The sequence below is a fragment of the Rhopalosiphum padi genome, chromosome 1, assembly GCF_020882245.1.
Source record: "Rhopalosiphum padi isolate XX-2018 chromosome 1, ASM2088224v1, whole genome shotgun sequence".
Classification (NCBI taxonomy): domain Eukaryota; kingdom Metazoa; phylum Arthropoda; class Insecta; order Hemiptera; family Aphididae; genus Rhopalosiphum; species Rhopalosiphum padi.
The window spans coordinates 15559355-15582026 of NC_083597.1; the positions used below are offsets into that span (position 1 = coordinate 15559355).

Below are 22672 nucleotides of genomic sequence, written 5' to 3' on the forward strand. Positions count from 1 at the left end.
ACTTACAACAATATATAGTAAAAAACTTTTTATAGTAAAATTCAAGCATCAATTTGGACAACTCGGTGTTTTCTAATCGTGGACAAAGTAATAAAAACCATGCGATGAGTAACGGACGAAACCTAAAAAGGTGATATACGAATTGCGGGCACAAATATAACATACCAATTGCGGACAAATTTTCAATCATTATTTTTGATAAAACGATTGTGGACGTCGAGAAATTTTTGAATTGTACTGCTGCTCGAAATTTAAAGAGAACAAAAAAATAAAACTATCGAAAAGAAGATATTGTTCATCAACAACTAAATGTTGCAATATTCAAGCGGTGAAATAAATAGATTTCTTTTTACAAGCTGTTTCAAAAATATTTTTCTACAAAATTATAATATATTTATAAAAAACATTCACAATTCATGATGATAGTATATTTATAAAACAATATTTTAAGAATAACGATTGCTCTTTAGTCTTTTGCAAGACATAAATAATTTTAACTCCACCTGACCTACCAATTTTATTTTTTTTAACTTGTTCTGTCCTGAAAAAGGGATGAAGGGAAATATTTGTGTCCTCAACTAGCATGGTTTTTATTAACTTGATTTCCTAAATTAGTATTATGATAACGAACTCCGTGTTCGCAATTGTTACGTTATAGTATTGACCTGAAAGATTCGCTCGCAATCAGTAAATCCAGACAATCGATTATAAAACTCAGTTCGATTACTTTTTATTTTTTTCATTATACTTATGACATTTTTAAAATTTAAAGTCCGGTAAATTGTATTTTATTCAGCAGTTAGTGGAGGTTACGGTTATGTATAAATTGTATTATACGAAGATCATCGTGCGGAGTGTGAGTTGTTGAAAGCGATTTAACTTGGGTATACCGACAATGACGGCGACGCGCGACGGTCGCGTTGGCGTAATAGTTGGCGTGTTACTAATAACTTATTTACTACAGTATACTGTATGGTGCAGTGCACACATATTCATAATAGTATAATACATCCATATATATATATATAATATGTATATATAAAAGTTACTATAACGTAATAACAATAATAATAATTAAGACATTTATTTGTATCAAACGTTACAAATGAAATACATATACCTCCCTAAGTATATAAAACTGTAATTATTAGCAAACATTTTGTAACCGTGAAATTCAAACTTAATTACAACATAATATTATAAGTCATTAACATCGAATCTATCGTCTTACATTATGTACATTATTTTTACCTATTTATGGTTCAATAACGTACCAAAAAATGGTGTATTTAAATAGGTTCAATTTATTAATTATTAGTCTTAATGTTTTAAAAATATATACGTTATAAACGTTAAATATGGAAATATACTCAATGGTAAAAAGTGCCTACAGTTAATATTTTTTTAATAATAACATTATAAATATGCAATTTTATCAAAAATAAATGCCTATATAAAAATTGTAACAAAGTATTTTAGATATTTTTCAATTGCTTCGGATAAAACTTTTTTATGAACCTCATTTTAAATTTTCAAGTTTATTAACCTACCATAAAATTATTATCACCTGGAAGACAAAAAAAAACTAAAGAAAAACAGGTCTTTTACGCAAATTGTTGACTGAATTGAAATTTTGTATTTGTGGTGTAACTCATAAATGAATAACTGTACATATACTTTAAATTTCAAATATTTATATTATCATTTTTTATTTACGATTTTATTTTGAAAATATTTCGACTATTTTAAGTTATTTATAGGTATGACAATTGAACAGTTTTCAATAAAAATTATTATAGTTTTTTTTTCTATAAATTTCGATTAAATATTTTTCGTTGAGAAAAAAAATGCTAAACAATTTAACTCAAAGTTCTTTATAAGTAGTTAATTTCTCAACTAAAAAATATCACATTAATCTATATAGTCACAATATTTTTTTTTATGCAGTTAAAGTTAGAATTTTGATGAAAAAATTCCAAACTATTTTGTATAGTTAAACATTTCTCAAAAGTATTTCATACTGAAACCATATAGTATAATCTAATAAATATATAAAGTCAATTATTTTCTTTAGGCATTTCAAGTTCAAATTTAGATAGTATTACTTATTTTAACAATAAATAATTATGTTAATTATTTTGTTATAATTTAAAAACATTATTCGTAGGAACTTAAAACTTTTACGTATATTATATCATTATGAATTTTACTATACGCAATGACATTTTTGATTTATTTTAAGATATTATCTATTTATACTATGAATCTATTTTTAAATGTTGAATTACATAAGTGCCATAAGTTGATATAATATGTTATAAAAATATATTTTTATAATAATTAAATATTTATGATAAAATAAATGAAATATTCTAGGAAAATATTACATTATTTATATTAACATTAACCTACCTTAATACTAAAGAAAAAATAGGTCGGGCAAGTGGGAATCGCTCTACTCTATAGTAGAGATGGACAGTAGGTCACTATAATGGATGTATTCAATTTGAATGCAATGACAGGTATTATTGTATACGAAAAACGATTCTGACGGAGATGATTTGTCATTCTAGGATATATTATTATATAATATTACCTATATTTAAATTTAAATTTATTTTTCTTAACTATTGGTGAAAATTTCAATTTTCTACAACGTATACTTTTTGAATAACAACCAATATTTTAAATCCTTTTTGGGTTATATCGTTATTTTACGTGATTTCGTAAAAATTTTAATTTTTTGCGCTCATAAAATGATGTTTTCTATATTATTAGCACTGGAGTTTTTTTTACAGTTATTTGAAGGAAAACTTATGGAAAACCTTAGGTATAATTCACAAAAATGTTATGAATTTTTAACTTCAATATTCATTGCAAATTTTTGCAATTTTGACATACAAAAAAAATAACACAACATTATAAAATCAATACATTCATCACTCCATTCAAAATTTAAAAAATGACTCAAGCTATGTGAAAAAATCATAATATCACGAAATATATTAAATAATTTAACCTGACAAACCGTTTATCCTCCGAATTGTTTTTGTGTAAAATGATATACCATTGAATTCAAATTTAACACATCTGTAATAAATTGTGACTCACACTCGACACCTAATGTACCTACAGTACCCATTCGCCTATCTTTTTTTTCTCGATTATTTTTAAAAATACTGGGAATTTCTCTTTTTTTACCTCCTCGAAATATTAATAAAATCCAGTTGTATACTAGAAAGTTAAAAATTAAAGCTTTTTTACTATTCTTGAAGATGACGTCAAAAACACACACTCAATACACACTTATCATTGTTAGCCCTGAACTTGCATTGCTCTGTTCATAAATTAAAAACAGTGATATTATAATATATTGATATATACTATTTCAAAGGAGAAATACATACCTTCGTATTTGTTTGACTACATCTTATACGGTTTCTAGATTGGTGGGTGTATTGGTATTATTTTCAACGTTACATCATAATATCACCCTATTTGAAATGTGTATTACAAATTACGACACTATATGTATCAAATTATCTAATAAAAAGTCTTCATTCATTTTAGTTTTCACATAGATTTGAACCTGACAAGATGTTTTCTCATTCAAGAGTTAAAATCGCTATTATTGGAGCCGGACCAGTAAATAATATTATAAATTATATTATTTATTAAAATGAAATTAAGTTTTAATAACGATTATAAATGTAATTACTTTCGATTTAGGTTGGATCGTTGTGTGCATGTTTTATGGCAGAAAATGGGTATGACGTTACTGTCTACGAAAGTCGAACAGGTAAACTAATTTTCAAGTATTAAATTATAATCCGTTTCATATAATCAAATTTACTTTCAACCGCATTCATGGTTACAATAATATAGTTTCAAATATAATATCTATGATGAATATGTTCATCAATTAATATAGGTACTTATAGTACAACAAATATATTATTAGTGTTTAAATAAAGCCATTTTTATGTATCTATACATCATTTAATGTACATATCACGAGGATAGTAAAATTGCACTTTCTACCTAAATTAAATGGTTGAACTGCACTCTGATAAAAACCAGATAATTTTCAAACTGAAAATGTTCCAAAAATTTGTTCAACAAAAAAAAGTTATGAAAACAATTATTTCCCTTCCCACTTAGTATTGACAATGATTTTAATCAAGGCTGAGGTTAAAAATAAGATATTTTATGTTTATAAAATATGTTAATATGTACACACATTACACATAAATACATTGAAAGTAGTAGATAGGTATACTATAAATGTCATATAATATTTTTTTAAAGTATTTTTTGAACTTGTTAAATTAGTTTTGTAATTTAAAATTTTTTTTTCGCAGTAATTATAAAAAATTGAATTTTGAAAAAACATCAGCTATTTCCGAATAAATATCTTTTAGTAGTTCTATTTAATATTACGTCATTATTAATTTAATTTCTTATAATTTCTACGGAAAAAATTATTTGATTAAAATATAATACCTATTATATATACGTATATATATATTGTATATTTATATAAATTATATAATTCTCCTGTACGTGTGTAGGTATATTACTGAACTCCTCTTTAACAGCTGGATTTATTTTGATGAAATTTTTTTAATGTAGGTATTTTAATGGGGCTCTGAGAGGTTTGGATTCACAATTGGATCCGATAAGAGACGTTGCAATTGCGTTCTAAGACATTTCGACATGAACGTGTCTTAATTGGTAATACATATGTAAATTTCAGATGATTCACAATTGAATCCAATAATCTCGGAAACCATACTCATCCGATCATCATGCGGTTTTTTTTTTTTAAATAAAATAGCACACTCCGAAACAGTTTTTAAGCATAGTTTTATGAACAAACCTCTCATCCACAGAATTTTGAATAATAAAATATGAATCTAGGTATCAATGACACCATCTTTCCGGGAAAATTAAATTAAAATTATATACAAAAAATAATAAAATTATATTCGCTTGCGAAGTCGAGCTTAATACAACTAGAACAATTGTCAATATTGTATTAATTTAGATAGTTGTATTAACTCAAGTTCAATTCGACCTTACCCCATATGATATACATACTCGGCTATTCGTTACACCTTTTTACTGAATTAGTGTCGGTAAAAAAATTCCTTTTTATATAAATAAATATCAACTGTCTGTTAAGTATTACTTAATATTACTACAACGTGAATAACACTTATTTTTTAAATGATCGTTAATTTCGTTAGTTAAAAAAAAATTATCAACACTCATTTTACAATGCCAAATGGACATCAGCCATTGTGAATCACTTTCTCAAATTTAATTTTCAACATACAAACACATAAATATTGTAGAACTTTGACATAATTACAAGATGGACTAATCATGAAATTTAAATAATAATAATTTCTATGGACGATCGTTTTTTTCATACGTAAAAATATACTAACTAATACTAATTACAAATGAATAGACGTCAAAAATCTCAATATTTTTTTTTTAAACATAATTATGTATTAATACTGATGTACGTATATCTGACCTATAGATTGGCCATCGGATGAAAAACAAATGTATTTGATTTAAAATAGATAATGAAACCTCAACATTTAATAAAACATTTTAACAATAATATCAAAATATTTTTCATGAATAAAATTAAAATACTGATAGACACATAGAAAAATAAGTATCGAATTATTTTTATTAATATTATTCTTCAGCCTTCTAATTTGAATTAAATATAAAAATAAAGAATAACTTTTAATGTATTCTAGATATAATATATATATAATAGCTATAACGTCTATAACTAATAGCCATTTAATTTTTTTTTTTAATAAATATAAAAATAAGCTGTATTATGTTTACACATATCTACGTCTCACTTATATATTACCTATATAAAATTATATAATTACAGATATTAGACTTGAAAAATCAACATCAGGACGTTCTATAAATTTGGCTTTGTCAGAAAGAGGTATTAACGCTCTACAATTTATCGGTCTCGATAATATTGTTATTGAAGAACTCACAGAACCTATGTATGGTAGAATGATCCATTCCATTGATGGCCAGAAATATAGCATTATGTATGATGTTAACAAAAACAAGGTACCATTATGTATATATTTTTATAGTGACTAGTTTTATAAGCTATAATTATTACTAATCAAATATTGATTATTGGTTACATAAAATATCTTATTTTATTTGTAACGATTGTAACTAATATAATATAAATTAAAAATGTCTCTGACATCATATTTTAAATAATCAAAATCAATTAAAAGTTATTCATAGCAAAGCACTGTTAAAAATTTAATGGAACAACCAAAATATTTTTAATATTATTCAAAATTCTTATAGAAACCCTAAAATTAATCCAAATTTAAGTAGTAATTCTATTTGTAAATTAATATAATAAATTATTGTTGAGAGTTTGTTATACAATTTACTATTACAACAGAGTAAATCAATCATTTAGTACTAAAAAAAAAAATTAAACATTTGATTAAAAACACTTATAATAAAGTTATACATTTCTCATTCACTCAGAAATCAAATTACTCGGTATTAATATTATAAATTGGGTTTCTATTAGGTATAAAAAATGTATCTAAGAAAATAAAATTATTATCATTTATTTCATATAACAAAGAAAAAAATTATAGTTGCTTAAATCAGAATAAATTCATATTAATTAATAAAAAAAAAATTGAGTTAATTAATTTTTTACAGTGTTTATATTCTGTTAGCAGAAAGGAACTCAATGCATTTTTATTAACAAGTAATTATCTGTTAAATATTTTAATTATTTTAAAAGCCCAATGAAATAATTACAATTTGTTCGTAGAACTTGAAAAATATTCAAATGTGAAAATAAACTTTTCGCATAAACTCGTCGATGTTGATTTTAATTCTAAACTACTAACATTTAAAAAGTAAGTTTATTATTATCATATTTAATATTGTAAGAACATTATTCTTATAAATAATTCCATATTTCTTTTAGATTATTAGAAAACCAACAAGAAACTGTAAAACCGGATATAATTATTGGATGCGATGGGGCTCACTCTGTTATTCGTAAACATATGATTCGTCTGCCAATGTTTAATTATTCGCAGACATATATAGATCATGGTTATTTTGAAATAAACTTACCATCAACTGAAACAAAGGTAAAAAATTAAGAATAATATTTCATGATATAGAAAATAATGTTAAAAACTTTTAGGATACTTTAACTCCGGGTCATCTTCATATTTGGCCGAGAAGTACATTCATGTTGATAGCACTACCAAATAAAGATAAATCTTGGACTTGCACTTTATTCATGCCAATGGATAAATTTCCGTTGATATTAGAATCTGAAAAAGAAGAGATTTTACGTTTTTTTAATGAATACTTTAAGGATTTTATGGATTTGATTCAACCGGAATATTTATTAAACCAAGTAACGAATGGAGAAGCAAGAACTCTTATTTCTATTAAAGTAAGTAGGTATTTTATTAAATGTAAAAAAATGTAGTACTATTTTATTAGAACTCTCAGCCAAAAAATGTACAATAATTTATATTACTTAAATCATTATACCATGACTTATTGTTTATACAACAGTGTAACCCATATCACGTTAATGATAGTTTTCTGTTAATGGGAGACGCTGCTCACGCTATTGTACCTTTTTATGGTCAAGGAATGAACGCTGTAAGTATAGAATAAAATCCAAAATAAATATTATGTATTATTAAATCTCGTAAATGATATGTGTATATTGAATAAAGCGTATTATTTAAATTTTAAGGGTTTTGAAGATTGCACAATTTTGAATCAACTTCTCGAAGAGTACGACCATGATTTAAAAACTGTTATTAAAACATTTACATCTAGAAGGATTCAAGATGCGGAAGCTATTAGTGATTTAGCATTATACAACTATATTGAAGTAATAATTTTTTTTTTTTTTGTAATGCATTTTAGATAAATTGAGTATTTTGCTAAAAGTCGAATTACAAATTCTAAATATTATTACAATATTCACATTTAACTATCTATTATATAAATATAATTTTACGTGTACTTAAAACTTAAAACCATTGTTGCCTAAACAATTAGGTATGTATTTAAAACTATACTTATTATGTTCAAAAATTATTTCGATTAATTATTAAATGTTATTGTGATATAGTATGATAATACTAATACTACTAATATTTATAATAATAATATATTCACGAGTATTTCATCAAATAATAATAATAAACAATACAAAAAAGCATAAAAGAAAAGTCTATTAATATTAGTACTAGTAATATTATAACATATTTTTCACAGCAAATCACGTACAACTAATTTTAGACTAATTATTATCAAATTTATAGATGCGTGATTTAGTTGCTCGTAAAAGCTTTCTGTGGCGAAAAAAACTGGATAACATACTAAATAAATGGTTTCCTCAAACGTGGATATCGCTTCATAGTGCAGTTTCTTTTACGACAATTAGCTATAAACAATGTAAACTTGACAATCAGTGGCAAGACCAAGTAAGCACATTATAATTAAATAATCATTCTAATTTGTAAATATAATGAATAAACAAGAAATATATTTTATCAGACTATAATACTATACCCATCACATAATAACGTTTTTCGTTGAAATGTGTATCTAATATCTATATATATTTCAAATCGGTATACCTTAATACTATTGTATAAAAACTATTTTATATATATAAAAAAAAAAAAATATACCTATTTTTATCGGGTTCGATGAAAAAAATAATAGATTCTTGACCAACATATACTTAATAAATAGCATATTTGATAATGACATAAATATTATTTTATTATTGTTGTTTTACAGATTTTATTTAGAATTTTTATTCTATTCGCAACATTTTTCTCTATCGGCTTGTATTTTATTTTTGCTTCAATAATGTCAAAAACATTACAGTAAAACAAAGTGCACACATACCTACGACATATCAACTATAATAAATAATAATTGATTCAGATCACGCCATTATGAACAAGATTTATTATATATTACTCAATATACTCTTACATTATAAAATAATTTTAAATTAGCGTTAATGCACACATGTACATGTACAAGTTAAATAATTTAAGGAAACAATTCTAAAGGAAATCGATATAATTTTTGGTGATCGTTTATTATCTTTAAAGCTGTAACGTCAATGTATACTATGTTTTAAGAATGTATACTTGGTACTTGTTTTTTAAATGGCATTATTAATACCTTATAAATTAAAAATAATTTATCTATACAAAAAATAATAGTAAAACAGATTGTTAATGTTTTTTTTTCGTATTTATATCTACTCACAACTCACATGTTATACATTTTTCGATGAAGCACAGTAACATTAATACAATTTATATAAATAAGAAGGTAAAACAGTTAATTACTTATGACAAATGAGATATTACCAATGGGTAATTTACCTACTCTTCATGCCAATCACGCATCTTCCAACTATAATAAAAATTACTTATTACAAATTATCACATTATTATACAAATCATTAGGCTTAGCATTTAATTAAAAATAATAAAAAAAAAAAAATAGTTGTAACATAATAATTCTTAAGTCTTATTTTATTATTGTTATAAAATATTTATGAAAAATAAAAACTCTTATGCACTTGAATCTTCAAATATCCATATTATAAAAAAATATGTTAATTTTATCTTAATTTATAATATATATTTAATGACCTAACCTAACAACTATAACCTCTATCTGGTCATACGGAATTCAAGTTTGGAGTCGAGCCAAGCAAAACAATTCAATAAGACTTATATACAAGCTTTCCAGTTGATATATGTTTTAAAAAAACTAGAGCCCCGTGATATGTGGATGCACAATGCACTACATAAGGATTTATACCAGCGGTTCCCAACCTATGGGGCTATTGTATTTAAAAAAAAAAATTAATGTTTTTAAAAATATCTTTTTATATGTATATAATTTTATGCTTAAAAAATAATATTTTTCTAAAAAAAAAAATCATTATTATTTTTAAAATATATTTTTTTAGTGACCCTCATTCCAATTTCCAAAGCAAAATATTTTTAGGATTACTTCAGTACATAAAAATTTAATTTTACACGAGCAGTTTATGATTTGATGAGTTAAGTATAACTTATAACCTTATAACTTATGACTTATTAAGTATTTAAAGTTTAGATAATAAAAGTGTAAAATTTTAGGAATGTTTGCATAGTTTGAAAACTCGTTCTAAATGCATCTACAGATTATATTATATAAATGATAATACATAATATAATAATAATAACAATAATAATAATAATAGAATATACTTTGATAGTGCAGTCTAATATTTAAAATTTTAACCTAATAAATGTATTGTCTGAACGTATTTAACGCATAATATTTTTCAAAAACGTAATCAGCATTTTGTTAATCCGGTTCTGTTCTAACCATATTTTCCTATTTTTTCCATATTTATATAAAATTATTATATTATCTGTAGGAAATATTATTGCGGCAAGCTAGAACACAATGTTTTTACACATTGATCATCGATGCATAATAATTAATAATAAATAAAATTTACAAATTGTCCAACAAGTTAACACAATTTGTTACAAAAAGTTATATAAACATAATATAATAGTGCTACTACACAAGCCAATAACTAGCATCCCTTAAATACGTATCTGGTCCACAACTTCATATATTACATAGTGCAATTTTTAAACAAACACAACATATTTTTATGCGCTTACATTAGGCTTCTATTCAAATTCTGATCTTTAGAAGTTTTAAGATTAAAAATAAATTTATAATAGTTACATTATTTTAACACACCTACATATTCTAATTATATAAATGGTTGAGTTGGTTGACATTTAGTAGTAACTATTTTATAGATACTTAAATACTTTATAATGTTCATAAATTATAGTCTCTATAAATCACTATTCTTACTTTCTTTTTCTTCTAAACTTGTCGCTTTTTTAACATTATATTCATCTCACATAATCCAAATTCGATAAAGTCATATAATGCTTAAAGTCTAAATATTTTAACAATAAAAATCAATGGAATTATCCAAACAATTTACATCGTAATTAATACACGTTTAAACAAACATTTAATGTATTTTAACTATTCTTTGTATCATACTTGTATATTATAATAAACATAAATTATAATTTTAATTAGGTAGGTATTATAATTTAAATACAAAAATTAGGCTGAACTTGAACACTTTGATTAAAACACATTCACCTTTATAAATTCGGTAAATTAAATATAAATAAAAAATATTTAAAGGAATACAATAATAACAAATAAATAGTTGTAACATTAAGAATATCAAAGAACTATAAATTAAATTTAGGGAAAATATGACTATAAAAAAAAATAGTATAACATGTTTTATTTTTTAATCTAATACTAACTCCATTTCATCCGGATGTTTAGAGTATTTAGTTTTATGTTCTTCGAATAGCTTAGTCAGCTCATCAATAAATATGCTGTGATACTTCTCTATATCTTCTTTTTCTGGCTTAACAATTTTTGGTACATCAATTGGCTTGCCCACTAAAAATAGACATAGTTAATTAAAATATATTGTAATATCTAATCAGTTATCACATGTATAAGGCCAAAGGTTTTGTTTATTTCATAAGTTGAAGGTGAATAGTTAAAGAGAACATAAAAGGCAAAATTACACATGAAAAAATACTAACAATTATTTAAAAGAGTTTAAATCCAAATGTATTTTAAGCTGTAAGGTTAAAATTTATATACAATTAGGTAAACATATATGTATCTAACTTAAATTATTTTCATTTCATAAGTATGATAATAAATAACAACAGAGACAATTATTAGCTAGCAAAAATCAGCAAATATATGTATACTCATATCATCTTCATCTAGATTTGCCACATTGTCCATATATTTTCTAGTTAGTTTCTTAAAGAGATTATAAACAATTCATAAGGCCATTAGATTAACGTGTCTCTCCTCGCCAATTATTCAAAATACCAAAATTGTTATTTTATCCCTTTTATGTTTCAATAATTACCCAGCATAAACACACAATAACCAAAGTAGATTAAATTCACGACAAAACAACACAAAACAAGTCATTCTAAATTTTTTTTTAAATATATAGATAATTATTCTATTTTACATTGGTCATTCAAAATTAGGTGTACCTAAATAGATTTAAAAATGTATATGGATATTTCGAAGGTCTCTCGATTATTCGTGATTATAAAAAAATCTGTTCTTAAAATTATTTATTTAGTTGTTTAGTACTTATGTGTTATTTTCATACAAATATTTATGATATATAATAAAAAGTCCGATTTGAAGGTTATAAGTTATAACTATTTAACTAGAATCGAAATAAAAATAATAAACCAATATCATTTTAAAAGGCATTAAATATAATCACATAAAATAGATATATAATATTTTACATTGGTTAAAGTAATTATAATTCTTGTAGTAGAACGAATTTACATAATTATTTAGCTACTTATGTTCTTATTTATGGTTTAACTAATATTTTTATCAAAATGACTTAGCTATTTTCTTTATTTCTTAACATAAATAAATAATAATACCTAATTTATTGCTAAATTTTGCGAAATATTTATTTATTATTATAATTTTTTTATCAGAATGCCATTCAAAAATTTTATTTACAAGAGAACAAAATGTCAATAGTTATTTATTATCATAGATTTTTTTTTTTTAGTTTCTTAAATATTTTTAATAAATCTGGAAAAGTCAATATTTTATATGCTATATTTTTACTTTTTTTTTTTCGTCAAACAATAAGAAATAATATTGTATCACAAATTTTTTATGTAGATAACCAAAATTATACATTATAATACAATAATACAAGTAATATATGATATACTGTATTATATTACTTATTAAGATCTCTTCAAATAATAAGGTAGTTATATACTACTTATACTTACCAACAGTAACAATTGGATGTCTACGAGGCACAATACCAAAACTATACTGGAAAAATCCACGTCCTACTGGTACTTTATTTCCGCTTTTCCATTTAATAAATTTCAACACTTTATCCCAGAATGAATTTGGCTCAGCTTCACCCAATCCGTACACATTTGTCTCACCAAAAGAAAACACCGGCACTAATGACGCTCTATAAATTAATTTTACAATTTATAACAACGATAAGTATCGTTCTATATTTATATTTCAAATTTACCCAGTTTGTAAAGCCACTCGAATAAATCCCTTCCTTTTTTTTAGTATGAGATGGTATGGTCCTGGAAAAGACTTGAATGCTTCGGAAACACCACCAACCATAAGAACAGCAACGTTACCTTTCTTTTTATCCAATAAATTCACCAAACTTTTTTCAGATGATTCTTGAAGACCTGTGAAAAAAGGTTATTTATTATAATTTTTAATTATCTTATTAATGTATAATTACATTGCATATAATACGACATTAATATAATACTCATTGATCATTACAAATAAATAAATAATAATAATTATATTGTTGCAAATAACAATCTATTAATTAATATATTATTTTATATACTCTGATAATCATTCTTACACACACTTATTTAAAAAAATAACTGTGTAATAGAACATTAAAATAAAGTCATTTGGCGTCTAATGAAATTGTTTGTTTTTCAGTTAATCTCATATTGTTTTGGCGAGAAACAATAGTGTACTAAAATATTATTAAGTACTATATAAGTTATGTGCAAATAAAACATTTTAAATTTTTATGTCAAATTTAATTAACAAGAAGTTATGAAATGGAGAATTTGAGAAACTTGAAAAATAATACCTATATGGTCGTATTTATTAGGTATAATATATTAATAGATAGAGTAATTTACTTAATCCAAATGTATGTTTTTAAATAATTTTTAGTTAAGTAGACTTTATTAATACCAAATTGTTATTAAAATTATTTTATCCAACTTAAACATGTAATCATAATTAAAGATTCACGAGCTAGAAAATCTAATAACTATATTCAATATCAATAAATTATACTTAAATAATAATTATTGGTTGTCAGTTGATAAATACATGGTATAATTTGTAATACAATTAATATACTCACATAAACCTATGCCAATTTCACGGGTGAATGGCATACTAAAGTGTAAGCTAAGAGTTATAAGATGCGATGTGAGACCAGGAAATAGTTCTGAAAATTGGCCTGCATCTGTCGCAAAATTAGAAAACGATCCAGCACACAACACTCCATGAGGGTAAGTGGCAAACAGATATGATTTATCAGCTGGCAAATCGTGAGTTTTTACTAGAGATACTGGAAAGTAATTCTTAAAGTGGGTCCACCATGTCAACCTTCTCATAAAGCGAAATCTATAAATAGAACATACTATATACAGTATACACTATATACACATTACATACGTTTTAAGTTTATATGTTTACAATTAATAATAAAGATTTAAAGAAAACTGCGGAAGTCACCGATGTCCTAAATAGTAGATATTTAAATTTCCTCTTTATCAGCTTAAATATATTAGTTTATATCTATTGATATTATGGTATGTCGAATTAATGTTTATAAAAAATAAATTGCTCAAATTATACAATGAATTATTAATAATTATTTACTTATAAGTCAGTAATGACTTACTCATAGGTACCATTTAACGGAAGGAAGAGGTCTGTAATATAAATAGCTTAAAATTTGTGTTAATATTTTGAAAAATTATGTTTGTATAGTAAATAACAATATGCAAATTGACGAAATGTTTTTCGAAAATTAAACAATCTAAAAATTAATAATATAAATAATATTTTATAAATATGTTAAATATTTCAGGTAACATGTTTTAGGATTACATCAAAATATCAAAATCGATTGTTCATAAAAATGGTGTTTCGTAAATATTACCGTTTTTAGTTTCTTTTTTTGTTTTTCCCGAATAATATTATTCAATAATATATTTTATAATATATCTTCAAATACCTTGTTCAATTTATTAAATATTTGAATATTGACCTATTACTCACCAATATTAAGTAATAATTAAAAACTCTCAACATTGCAAAAGAACATTATTATAATTATTTTTCAATATTGAATATTTAAAAAATATGATATCATTGCATGATATTAATTTAAAAATAAAGATAATTATTGTTTTATTAAAAACGAAAATATGTATTATTTACAGATACGTTTATTTATATTCTATAATTATTATAATATACACTTGAAATATAATTTTACTTCATTTAACAACTTCTGTAAAATATTATAATTAAGCTGAATTTAATCGATAAAAATAAGTTTATGAACTTGAAAGAACATTTTTATATTTAATAGTTAATAAGTAATAACTTAGTACCATTATTAATTAATTAAGTAAATAAAAAATAATAATTAATAATAAAAAAAAATTAAAAATATTTTACAAGATTTAAAAAATATATATTTAAATTTAAATGTTGAATACCCAACATAGGTTCATTTTTTAATGAATGTACAATTATTTTTCAAGGTAATACCCATTTGGCAATATCTATGTTGTTAATAATCTAATGGTTAATAAATATTTACATATATACAATTTTAAATTGTAATAATTTAATTGCATAATTGTTGTATACTTATTGATATTATTACAAGTACCTATCAATATTTTTAAACTATCATTTTTTTAATAGATAAATTATATGTATTTAAATATTATTCTAAATAATAATTTAATAAATATAATATTATGATAATTTCAAAAATACTAATGTCACTCTGTACTTAAGCGTGGTCTAGATTTAATTTTCAAGTAGATTTCGTTTTTGAAATATACGTGTATGTTTATAAAATCAATTTCAAGAATAAACACAAAACATGAATTTCTTAAGACGTCAATTCAATAAATATTGTAAGTACCTATTGTATGCATATTTTTTTTACGAAAAATGTATATTTATGTGTAATAATATATGTATATAAAAGTATCCTTTATAAATGTTAATACAATACTTACACTTAAAATATCAATAGTATATATATTTACTTATCGTGATAAATATTTATTTTAATTATTGTGTATATTTTTTAACCAAAAAGGCATTAAATGACCTTTAGTCGTGTTTTTTTTACGTCTCACCTTTTCGGGTTATTCCACGCTACTGATCGATCAAGATAGATCCATAAACCGTACAATAGTGCTACCCACCAAAACCGCGTGGCCAATAAAATGTACAAAAGAAAAGCCCATCCGGTTAGTCCTCCGAATACCACTAAGTAAATCCATGCTGCGGCTGCGAGCGTCTCGAGTCTCCGCCTGAGTGGCACGCATAGAGGCGCGAATTCCACGTCCTTCAGTTTCATTGGTGAAATCTGTAAATTAAATTTTGATGATACAGCTCTCCTTGTTATCTAACATTAAATATGAAAATCGAAGGAATTACCTTAAAAATACACTGCCAGTACGTAACGAAACGTGTTTCGTCGTCGTCGATATAAAAAGAATCGATCTAACAAGACTAAAGGCGTAAGTTTTAACTATCACAGTAAGAATTATTATGTTTCCAAGAACGTGTCAAGTTCAAAACTGCACGTACACAATCATCGTTGTGGAGCGCATCTCGATTCTGGCATAGAATCGGAGAGGTGGCATTTTGGTTTGTACTTTGCCTTGGGTATATATCTGTTAGCCGGTCATTAATTTTATATATACTTTTTTTCAATACTATTAACTCAAATAGAGAGATAACGTATATAAATGATAACTAGATAACGTTTATTACGTAAAATATGCATTTATTCACCCTATACACTACACAGTAGGTACCTATAATTGTTACTTATTAGTATTATAGTAACGGGTACTTACGTCCTATAATATTTAATAATTATGTATTTATTTATTCATTATTATACAAGCAGGCCGAAGCATACATGCACTAGCCAATGTATTATATATATTACGCAAATAAATAATAACATTTACACACTTACACAACAGCCTACGGAATAAGTTGAAGACCTATTAAATTTTATTTTCTCAAATATACTTAATTGCAAATTCAATCATTTTTGTTGAATATTTATAAAAGAATTATCGACTATACTTTTAAACTCGAAACCAACAAAAGTATGTTTCAATTTTAAACAATCATGAATCATGGTTTTGGTTTATAAGTTTTTATACGTATAATAATATATTGATATTATTTTAGGATTTTACAGCGATTATTTTATGCATGTACATTACACATAATATTATATTATTGTATAACCATAGGTACAATGTACAGTATTAAAATGATACCTAATATATAACAATAATATATATATATACCTAATATATTTTTGTTGTTTTGTTTTCGATTACCTAGTAAAATAATTGCACTTACATAGTCACACGTAGACACCTATCTGTCTTCATTAGTGTATTTAAATGTTATGACTCTTTAATAATATATTTGTTATCAGAGTTGGCCTTAGGTAGGGGTCAGCGGGACCCCTTGCCACAGGCCTTGCGCATTTGTATGACATTTTGGGCCTCGCCTATAACAAATTGTAACAGATCTCGCTCCATCTTTTGTCCGGCTCTCCCTACTATCAATTAAAAACTTTATTTATTATTGGATTAGTAGTAATAATTAAGTTTACTAATTATTTATTTGAAATGTTATTGCTTATTATTATGCTACATTATTATTTAAAATAATAAACTAATTTACTGTTGTTTTTTGTTTGAAATTTTAATGAGAATAGAAGCCGTCTATTGATGAAATTTCCCTGGTTTTAGTTTTTATTTTATTCCTTCTATTAGTATAGTTTACAAATATATATTATAATAATAAAACCTTTTCTAATCTATATCAACGTCCAACGACCAGAACGACAGTGCAAAATTGTTATCATATTAGGTATTAACTTGGTACTGACTACTGATTTAATATTAATCAAACATTTACAAGTCAAAACAAATAACAATATTTATATTTTATGCACTTACCTGCGTATGTGAACTGTTAAAATATTAAAAAATAAACCATAAAACAATGAAATATTACATAATTTAACTGATTTAAAAAAAATATAGATTCCCAAAGTCTAAAGGTTACATATATACTGTAGTAAATAATTGTATTTAATATAATAACAAAATAATTAAGCACATTAACAATTAAACTCACATCACAGACCACTATATATTCATAAGTAGAATTAAATTTAATACCTGTTCATTAATCTGATCAAATATAGTACTTAACTTACACCATTTATCCTTTTTTAACCGTAATTTATTTATTAAGATTGATTTATTATATACCTAATACTTATTACTTAATAATCATTATAATATTAAATAAAACTTACAGTTACGCTCGTCAAAAAATTAAATTTTTATTAAGTTTTATAAAAAAATATAAAATATTATATAATATTATATAATATTATTTATTGATATAATTTATACATTTCATATAATAGTTAGAAAAACATTTCATATATTATCCCACAATAAGAAAATCCTAAGTCACCACCACTAATAATTTATATTTTATGCAAAACATAAGTGTTGTATTAATATTTAAATAATTTTGTCAAAAATATAAAGATTACAATTACAATTTACAATAGCCAGTTTGAATTATCCTTCCTGGTGATCATTTTTAATGAGTAAACCGTTACATGATTACCTATCTACATCGTATCTACATTTAAATAGTTAACCCATTATAGATCCTTAAATGCAAAAAATTAACCTTATACATGATTCATGGAGCATTGACCTTATATTGAATCAATTTTACGATAAATCTAGTGTGTTTGTTTTTAAACCCGATAAGGCGTTATACAATTATACATACGTTGTTAAAACTACGGTTTGGTGCTATGGGTGTTGCCTACCTTATTTTGATAAGGTTATTACAAACATAATATTATGTTTTAGTTATTATTAATTAAGTCTTTACTCATTATCTATGTACCTATTTATTAATCAAATTAAAATAAATTTTGGATGTAACTTTAAATTTATTAATTTAATAATAAATATGAATTTTTTTTAATTAAGTACCTACTAAAGTCTATAATCATATATTAATTAACTGATAGTTTTAAAAAAAGTAATTTGATTATCCAATAAGTTAAATAATAGTCAATAAGTAATAACGCCTTAAATATTTAATCGAACATTAACCTTGAGGTGGTAAATTTAAAGTTTAAACTTTGAATCACCTAAAATGGTATAAGTGTATACTTAGATGAGAATATATAGTTTGTCAAGTAGAAAAAATGCCCATATAGACTCGTATAGACATAATCATAATATATTGACTATAATTTTATTTATCTAAATTAGGGTATTATAAAAAATAATTGAGCACCATTGATATAGAGAGAAATTCACTAAGTGCTCACCCTCTCCTCTCCCCTCGATTTTTCTTAAATAATACATTTATTCAAATTTTAATGTTTGGAATTTTCAAGTAACCTTAAGGACCAAAAAGACAAAATTCGTCAAAATCAAGATTTTATTTTGTAGATCGAAATTTGAAAATTGTTCAATTTTAATAGCCAATGGGACTTGAAATTATAATTCATGGTTTCATGTAGGTTGTTTTTATACAAGCCAAAAAAATACTAAAATACAAAATTACGAGTACAATAGTACTTATTCATATTTCTTTTAAAAAAATGTATAAAATTGATTATTATTTAGTAGATAGGTATATTAGGTATATAATGCGTATTATAACGAATTCATATTATACCATATGTTTGAATATAAATAAATGTTGTATTCTAAAATAGGTATACATTTTCTAAAACATTATTTTTCTAAATAAATGTCACAATATCATACAGTAAGTTAGCTTGCTCTTCGATAAACTCCCCATACTCATTAAAGATCTATTGTTGAATCTAATTGAAATGTATTTCGAATTGAAATTTAAAGTAGTATTAAAATGTTCTTACTTTGGTACCTATTATTATACACTTCAATACTCCATGTTTAAAATATTTTACACCATCAAAATTATATTCATTGAAAAATTATTATTTATGAAGTAGTACCTATTATTATATTTATAAAACAAATATTTGTCTCGCGTTAGCTTCGCATAGTAATAATTGTGTTACTGCTGTTAACAAAAGCTGCAATAATAACAACAATATTATCATAAAGGAAAGTAACTATAGTAGTTTATAATTTATATAGTATATATAATCAACATAAATATGTATAAATAAAAAAGTTTGTCCATCATCATTAAAACGAGGTTCAATCTATTCTTTAAACTGTTCAGGTATTTCTTTTAAGAATATTCTCTGAAATGTTAATCTAAATTGGTCGATTACTTTTTAAATCTATAAGCTACAAAAAATATTGGTTTATATATTATACATACATTAGTATAATAATTGAATTCGAATTATTAATTATTATTTCACCCCCCCCCCGCCCACCTAAAAAAGAATAAGAGTGTCCGGTAAAGTAAAAAAGTAACTTCTTACGTACCTACTTAAGTTAAAAACAAATTCAAAAAATAAATAACAAGTTAATTTATACTTAATTAAAACTAACTTAAAATTTTAACTAAATTTTAATTCTTAACTCATAAGTTAATCTCCAGCCTTGCCGCGTGTTGCCACCGGACGACCGGATACGGAAGCGGTGACACACCTAAATAATATTAATAACATACGGACATCATAATCCCCACCCTCCGATCCACCACCTATTTGGTAGCCGTGGTTCCTTCCTGTCATTTGCGTGGTGCGAGTCGGAGACACGGTCCGAGGCACACACTAATTCATAGGCGCAGAAGTGGTGTCAAATGCTATGGAAATAGGAAGCTATACATATCAGTATAGCATGATCAAACAATTTACCATATATTTTGTGTGAACTCTGCTCTTCACAGCCCCCTGCATGACTTATTTAAATGTTGGTTCTGATATTATATTCATAGAAATTAATCCTTTTTTAAAACTGTATGAAAAACACGATGACAAATCCTTAACAAACGCATATCATAAATGTATAGGTAGTCTTTTTAAAAAGGAAAACAAATTTTTATTATTATATATAATATTTATCAGTAATAAAAAATGAGCTTATTTCGTAGATTGTACTCAGGTTTATTTTTTTGACTCATTATTTACAAATGGAACAATAAACCACAGTAGGAAAAATATATCCTACAAAACGTCATTATACCGTTTATTACATTGTTATAAATTATCACGAAAAAAGATAAAATAGGTATCATAATATCATATACAATACAATAATTAACGTATCGTAGAAGGATTATTAACTTTTTTTAAATTTCATCGACTATAAGAATTGACAGTAAATCCCCAATAATTTTTTAATGTGCGTTTGAAGATAAAATTTTGATTTGTCAAAATCACAAAACTTTGCAAATTAACAAATTATTTTGTAGTTTTAAAGTCATAACTCATAATAGGTACCTACCTAAGATTTGAAAATGTAATGCAAGATTCATTTTAAGTTCTTCTTGTAAGAATTATAAAAGTTCAATAGATATTTTTTATGAGCATCAGGCGTTTACATTTTGACGAAATTGAATATTCACGCGTAAAATAATGACCTTAAGCCAATTTTTCATTTTATGTTGTTATTTAAAAAATAGTATTTGTAGTAGCTAGAAACTTATATCGGTATGATGTACATCAATATTTACTGTATATTCGATTAAAAATGTACGATACGTTGATATTGTATATTTCTGTACAATATATAAATATTTTATCTGTTATCGTATAGTACCTAATTTATAACAATGATAAATACATAATGAAACATAATGGACACGAGTACTCTCAGATTTTACTGGTTTTAGTGACTAACGCCAACAACTACCAACTATACAGACCGTTTACTATAGCTCTAGGAGCTAATCAAGAATCCTAGCGATTTGGTACCGAACTTCCGAGTCGTCAGACTGACGACCTGTGCTTAGACCAAGATCTCATACCTTACCAAGAATAGTCAATTTTCATCACTGTAGACCCCCTCTCTTACTAGGTTTAGTGACTTGTGGCCTACAATCTAACTATGCCAGTCTCACATCCATCACTTTGCAGCCATGAGGGACACTATCTGCGAAGCAGTAAGCCAATTCGGCGTATAATGGACAGTGATGGTCTTTACTTCTCCCGTGGCACTGACTGAGTTTGGAATTAATGTCAATCGATCAACCCGAGACGAGACCAACTCACGCAATATTTATTAATAGTTTCCCGAGCCGACTGACGATATGGACGGTGATACAATTTTTTTTGCTGTGATCCATTCGTCGATATTTAGCTCCATATACTATAGTCTGTAACAGGTATTTATTAACATGTATATTTATAAATTTAATTCTACAATATTGAAGCAGACAACGCTAATATTGAGTTAAATGTTTTTAAATATTATTTAATAATTATAATATATTTAATTGTTTTTCATTAGCCGTTTTTCGATTAAAATATTTTACAGTAATTGAATTTAAAATGGAAACTGCTTACTTATGTCTTTAACCAAGTAAAAAAAATAAATATTCTCGAATATATAAACGAGTACCTATAGATAATAAAATTATATAGAGCATTGATATTTCT

At 24.6% G+C, this 22672-nt stretch overlaps 2 protein-coding genes across 3 annotated transcripts in view; one reads left to right on the forward strand and one right to left on the reverse strand.

The window, feature by feature from the left end:
* LOC132917290 (kynurenine 3-monooxygenase) overlaps positions 1 to 10079 on the forward strand; it is a 36801-nt gene extending 26722 nt beyond the window's left edge. For both annotated transcript variants that reach the window (XM_060977965.1, XM_060977966.1), the window contains 11 exons: positions 3571 to 3645; positions 3730 to 3799; positions 5927 to 6120; positions 6748 to 6796; positions 6863 to 6950; positions 7022 to 7190; positions 7247 to 7504; positions 7630 to 7719; positions 7817 to 7957; positions 8394 to 8555; positions 8878 to 10079. In XM_060977965.1, the coding sequence (XP_060833948.1) occupies positions 3571 to 3645; positions 3730 to 3799; positions 5927 to 6120; positions 6748 to 6796; positions 6863 to 6950; positions 7022 to 7190; positions 7247 to 7504; positions 7630 to 7719; positions 7817 to 7957; positions 8394 to 8555; positions 8878 to 8970 (1389 nt within the window). In that variant the 3' untranslated portion in view covers positions 8971 to 10079. The remainder of the gene's footprint in view (positions 1 to 3570; positions 3646 to 3729; positions 3800 to 5926; positions 6121 to 6747; positions 6797 to 6862; positions 6951 to 7021; positions 7191 to 7246; positions 7505 to 7629; positions 7720 to 7816; positions 7958 to 8393; positions 8556 to 8877) is intronic.
* Positions 10080 to 11142: 1063 nt separating this feature from the next.
* LOC132917291 (2-acylglycerol O-acyltransferase 2-like) lies at positions 11143 to 16656 on the reverse strand. The gene is made up of 6 exons (XM_060977967.1): positions 16486 to 16656; positions 16182 to 16414; positions 14153 to 14418; positions 13271 to 13442; positions 13011 to 13204; positions 11143 to 11607 (listed from the first exon to the last, which is right to left on the reverse strand). The coding sequence occupies exons 2-6, from the start codon at positions 16403 to 16405 to the stop codon at positions 11450 to 11452; spliced, it is 1014 nt and encodes a 337-aa protein (XP_060833950.1). The 5' UTR covers positions 16406 to 16414; positions 16486 to 16656; the 3' UTR covers positions 11143 to 11449.
* Positions 16657 to 22672: the final 6016 nt, after the last annotated feature.

Coding starts and splice junctions, on each gene's coding strand:
- LOC132917291 (XM_060977967.1), bottom strand. CDS start 16,405: ATGAAACTGAAGGACGTGGAATTCGCGCCTCTATGCGTGCCACTCAGG. Junction 14,419..16,181: donor GCGTGGAATAACCCGAAAAG/GTGAGACGTAAA, acceptor TTCTATTTATAG/ATTTCGCTTTATGAGAAGGT. Junction 13,205..13,270: donor CGAGTGGCTTTACAAACTGG/GTAAATTTGAAA, acceptor ATTAATTTATAG/AGCGTCATTAGTGCCGGTGT.